Source organism: Oryza glaberrima, chromosome 3 (assembly GCF_000147395.1).
Source record: "Oryza glaberrima chromosome 3, OglaRS2, whole genome shotgun sequence".
Lineage (NCBI taxonomy): Eukaryota > Viridiplantae > Streptophyta > Magnoliopsida > Poales > Poaceae > Oryza > Oryza glaberrima.
In genome coordinates, this window is record NC_068328.1 from 509,665 (window position 1) to 515,440 (window position 5,776).

At 41.0% G+C, this 5,776-nt stretch overlaps 1 protein-coding gene across 2 annotated transcripts; it reads left to right on the forward strand.

The window, feature by feature from the left end:
- Window positions 1-342: 342 nt before the first annotated feature.
- Window positions 343-4,511, forward strand: LOC127768469 (uncharacterized). Of its 2 annotated transcripts, XM_052294050.1 has the most exons (6): window positions 343-420; window positions 488-544; window positions 1,756-2,228; window positions 3,897-4,095; window positions 4,207-4,227; window positions 4,355-4,511. In XM_052294050.1, exons 3-6 carry the CDS (start codon window positions 1,759-1,761, stop codon window positions 4,388-4,390), a joined length of 726 nt encoding a protein of 241 aa, XP_052150010.1. In that variant the 5' UTR covers window positions 343-420; window positions 488-544; window positions 1,756-1,758; the 3' UTR covers window positions 4,391-4,511. The 2 variants fall into 2 exon arrangements, with proteins under 2 accessions (XP_052150010.1, XP_052150011.1); XM_052294051.1 differs by lacking the exon at window positions 4,207-4,227.
- Window positions 4,512-5,776: the final 1,265 nt, after the last annotated feature.

A 5,776-nucleotide genomic window follows, 5' to 3' on the forward strand; every position in this document is an offset into this window, starting at 1 on the left:
AACACAGCCAGGCATTAATCTTAGCGCTAAGCATTGTTCTTATACTAAAATAATAGATAGATACACAGTTGAGTTAAAGAAAATGTTAAAATACGATTCGAGAATCTGCAGTTGAAAGAATAAAATTTGAATTTCATAATTTGAAGACCCCACTTTATGGATGACATAGAAATGGACTCTGTTTTTTATTTCTTTTGAGTACTCTCAATCCCTGGTGGGCCCGCACGTTGTCAGGTTTCTTCCTCCCTCCCGAAGAGGAAAAAGAAGGGAGGAGAAGAAGCGCGCCATGAGGACAGTGCGAACGTCACCCACGGGATGCGTCTCTGCTCCCCGGCCTCCCCTGACAAGCTCAGAGCAACGGGAAGACAAAGACTCCCATCCCACTGCGTGCTTTACCCATCTTCTCCAAATCCGGGACAGGTAACCTCCTCCTCCTCCCTCTTTCCCTCTCTCCCCTTCTCGCTAATTCTTAGACGATGCGCTGCAGTTGAACTTCCGATCGCCTCCGTTCCAGTCCCCGCGCGTCCCCATCAATCCGGCAGAGGTAACCTCCTCCTCCTCCTCCCTCTTTCCCTCTCTCTCCTTCTCGCTAATGCTTAGAGGACGCGCCGGGCCTTTGAGGGTTGGCGGATCCTCTCGTCCAAACCCTAGGGCCAGGCACTCTATAATCTCGATTCTAGAGAGAAGTAGAACTCGATGCCATGGCTGCATTAGGGAGGCGGTGTCATGGTTCATCCGTCTGTCCGGCTGTCCCTCTCCATCTCGGTTTCAATTTTGATACGCTCGGATTTTCGACGCGCGCGCCACTGCCTGGGGCAGGTGGCTGGTATGTTTGTTGAGGGGGTGTTCGAGGGGATTCCGTTTTCGGGCTTGGATTTAATTAGGGGGCACTGCGTTGGTTTCAGAGGAGGGGATGGCGGCCATGGCGGAGGCCGCCCTGGTCACGAGCTTGAAGATGACACTGTAGCGGGGCCCACCTGGCAACGAGAGAGGGATAATAACAGACTAGGACGGCTGGGCCTCTCGGGCCAAGTGGCCCACGGGAGAGGGAGGGAGGGGAGGTGCTGTTACGAGAGGAGAGAGATGCTGTGCCGAGATGAGAGGGAGGGGAGGTGCTGGGCCGAAATAAGAGGATGCAAGGTAGGGGTTGTTCGATTCATGAATCGTCTGGCTCTGGACTCAGTTCGTGCCACTTTTTTTGCCCGAAAATTCTTGATTGTTTGGAAATCTTTGATGCTTAAGTGAGAGGCCTGTGAATGTTAGGATTTAATTATTTTATTATTTGTTTTATCAAGAAATGTAGTGTAAGTACATAATTATTTAATTATTTTATTGTGATTTGTTTTATCATGGAATATATTTAAAAAGTATGAAATTTGTTTACCCATAGCAAAGCATGGGCATTATGCTAGTTTTAATAAATTTAAAGCAACATGAGAGAGAGAGAGAGAGAGAGACAGGAGACTTCAAGGGGTGTGGGCCGTATGCAATCGCAGTCCTTCGGTAGACCAATTGAGACGGGCCTGCCGAGCCGTACTATGGTTACCACGTTAGGTTAGCTCCTGTTGAAAGATGCATATAGAGTTCCTGTTCAAAAATTAAATTTCTATGTTCGTGGAATTTTGGTCGCCTGTGCATACTAAAATAGTAAATTAGTAATATTAAATTTGGCTCCTCTATGCATGTTTAACAATTATTAATGTTGATGAGTCTTTTAAGTACAATCGATTAATCTCCATTTTTTTTGTTTTGCAGTGAATGACAAAGACTAATCCGGATCCACGTGTCCGTGATCAAGCCATGCGCTCAAGGAAGAGTGTTTTCATGATTATTCATGAAACGAATCGTGACAGTGAGACATCCCGATCCTGTGGCTCCGGGTTTGTCTTCAAGACGAGAGGGGGCAGGTGTCTCGTTCTCACCTGCGAGCATGTCGTGGCAGATTTCCAGACATCCACAGACAGGCTGTTCATCAGAAGGTTCCTGAACCTCGACAGTGAACAGATCGAGGAATTACCTGCTACCCTGCTGTACGCTGAGTCGTCCCGTGACATTGCCATCCTTCAAGTGGAGGGGTTGAGTCAGCACGTTCCAGCACTGCGATTCTCTCCCATGGCCATTGCACCCATTGGAGGCACGGCCATTGCTCTTGGGTACTGCAACCCGGAGCGCTTGTTCTCATGTCTGGCTTTCGCAGACTTCCCTGCTGTTTCTCCTGGGCAAGTGAGGTAAGTATTCTAAACTTCTACTCCTATTGTATTAAGGGCATATTTAAATCTCACCTCCAAAATTTTATACAACGTTTGAACACATGTATAAAGTATTAAATATAGGCTAAAAAATAACTAAATTGCACAGATTGTGACTACTTTGCGAGACGAATCTTTTTTAAGCCTGATTGCTCCATGATTTGACAATGTTGTCCTACAGCAAACATGTGCTAATGACGGATTAATTAGGCTTAATAAATTTGTCTCGCGGTTTACTGACTGATACTGTAATTAGTTTTTTTATCAATACCCGAACACCCCATATGACACCCTATATAATATCTTATGTGACATGCTAAAACTTTACACCCCTAGATCTAAACAACCCCTAAGTCACACATTCATGCAGGGATCAAATATGAAAGTTAATATTTGATATATAAATTAAATTAGTCAAGTAAGTAGTTCTTCAATAGCCTGCTAAAAAGGTTTAGAATACCAGTTGCATCTTATGGTAAAATTTTATTCTAGCTTTTTTTGATTTAGTAAATCTATGACTAATATTCATTATATAATATGAGTGTGTTTAGTTCGCGAAAAGAAAATTTTTGAATGTCACATCGGACGTTTGACCGGATGTCGGAAGGGGTTTTCGGACACGAATGAAAAAACTAATTTCTTAACTCGCCTAGAAACCGCGAGAGGAATTTATTAAGCCTAATTAATCCGTCATTAGCACATGTGGTTTACTGTAGCACTTATGGCTAATCATGGACTAATTAGACTCAAAAGATTCGTCTCGCGGTTTCCATGCAAACTATATAATTAGTTTTTTTATCTATATTTAATACTTCATGCATGTGTCCAAAGATTCGATGTGACGTTTTTAGGAAAAAAAATTGTGAACTAAACAAGGCCTATATTGTATACTGGGTTCACTTTTTAGGCCTGGTTTAGTTCCCCAAATTTTTTTCCCAAAAACATCACATTGAATCTTTGGAGACATGCATAAAGCATTAAATATAGATTAAAAAACTAATTGCACAGTTAGGGGAAAATCGCGAGATGAATCTTTTGAGCCTAATTAGTCTGTGATTAGCTATAAGTGCTACAGTAACCCACATGTGCTAATGACGGATTAATTAGGCTCAAAAGGTTCGTCTTGCGGTTTCCAAGCGAGTTATGAAATTAGTTTTTTCATTCATGTCCAAAAACTCCATTCGACATCCGGTCAAACATCCGATGTGGCACCTAAAAATTTTATTTTTGCAAACTAAACATGCCCTCGGTAGTTAATGTTAGTATTGTACATAGGCATGTGTAACTAATTATAAAATTATAATGGTTGTGTTTAGTTCCCTTCAAACTTCCAAAAATTCCGTCACATCAAATGTTTGGATACATGTATGGAGCATTAAATGTGAACGATAAAAACCAATTGCACAGTTTACGTGTAAATTGCGAGACGAAACTTTTGAGCCTAATTACGCCATGATTTGACAATGTGGGGCTACAGTAAACATTTCCTATTGATGGATTAATTAAGCTTAATAGATTTGTCTCGTTGTTACATGCGGAATCTGTAATTTATTTTGTTATTAGTCTATGTTTATTACTTTAAATGTGTGTCCGTATACTTAAAAAAATTTGAAAACTAACTAAACACGGCTAATGTTGGAATTGAAGGTCAAAAATTGACCGGGGGCCGCGTGGATCAGTACTTCGAGTGGACTGTGTCGGTATGCCTGGGATGTCAGGCGGACCGATAATTTGCAGGAGTGGTGTCACTGCAGTTATCACATCAGGAAATCGCGGGATAACCAACGCCATTTCAACTGAAACCGTTCATGGAGTTATGAAGAGATGGCTTCGTCTTGGAAGACATGTCAGATACATTTTTTAACTTATTTTGTTACTGTCATTTCAATTCAACATTTTTTCAGAACAAAACACCTAATTAAATTTGCTTTGCCTACTCATTTGATCATTTCTACAGGAAGTTAAGAACATCCACCAGGTAATAGCTTCCATCCAGCTGTGATCGTGCTCCCTGAAGTATTCTGTGAGAAGACTGGACTTGTTTGAACCAGTTATTTTGTGAGAACACTTTTATGTGATTGTACTTTAAGTAATCATTTCTACAGGAAGTTAGGAACATCCACCAGGTCATCCGGTTGTGATTGTGCTGCCTGGCATATTTTGCGAGAAGACTGGACTTGTTTGAACCATAGTTATTTTGCGAGAACACTCGAGAACGCATTTATGTGATTGTACTCTAAGTAATTTGAAACCAGAGTTTACCGTTGCAATGTGGTTTAAGTGATAAGTACTCACATAAATATATTACTCCCTCCGTCCCATATAAAACGGTAGTTAAGCCTAGGCTTTACCTTCCATTGGACGAGCAACTGCTAGCTGTCGGTGAAGTTGCCGGCAGCTATTCACCGTTCTCTTCAAGCCTTGAATCCAATCTTCCAAATCGTTCAAAAATTATGAATCCAACAAAATCAAGAAAATAAAAATCAATCCAATCACCTCACCGTCCCCTAACGATCTAAACGGAGGGCCAGTGCTATACGGGCTAGAGGGGCGGGGGGGGGGGGGGAGTTGTTTGATTTGCATTACAAATTGTCACCGTGGCGTTAGCACGGGCAGACAAACTAGATTTTGTAAAGATATGTTCATCACAACTAGCTAGCGTCATATGCAATCAGAATATTTGAACTCTTGCCGGTTTAACCATTACCTCTTGCTTGATGTCCATGGCTTAATTGTCATTATTCTAATATGTTTGATTCGAAAATGTGGCATGGTGATTTCAGATATCAAAGTAAACTTTACCATGTTCATCTCCAGCTTTGATTCTAATATGTTTGATTCAAAACTGTGGCATGGTGATTCCAGATATCAAAATAAACTTTACCATGTCATCTCTGGAATGACATGTGTTCTTATCTCAATTACAGAAGCATAATATCTCGATTAGAGAAAGACAAAGTTACAGCCAAGACCTATAGTATGGTTCATCGACAGTGACGCAGTGTCATGGATGTGAAAATTGAGAAAACTTGACAGGTGCTTACAAGAAGAAGATCCCAGTTAAATAGTACACTACAAATGATCTCCGGTGGGTACTTTGTATAATTGTATCCTTATTACTACTATGATTTGTAAAGATAGTGTCTACGATTTGAAATTAACTTGTTATGTATCAGGTAAATAAGGAGAAAAAAAGCAAGGGTGTTTTTTCAGCAGAAGCCATTTGAAAACAACTTGGGCAATTCGTTGCCCAACTTAGGGAGTTATTTGAGAAAAAATAGCTCTACAGAATTGATCACTATCTTTTCTTAAGTGCAAGGTAAGAAAATGGCTTACACCCGGGTAAGGACTACATCTAATGAAAACCATGTTTAATATCTGAGCTAATTCATTTTTATTGGTACACATGGGGATAAATGGATAATATGGACTTCAAGCTCACTATGGTTTGGCGTTTTGCAACACATGCGAGGAGCAGGCTCACACTGGTTCGATTTAGAAAAAAACGCCTGCATGATCTGATGGAT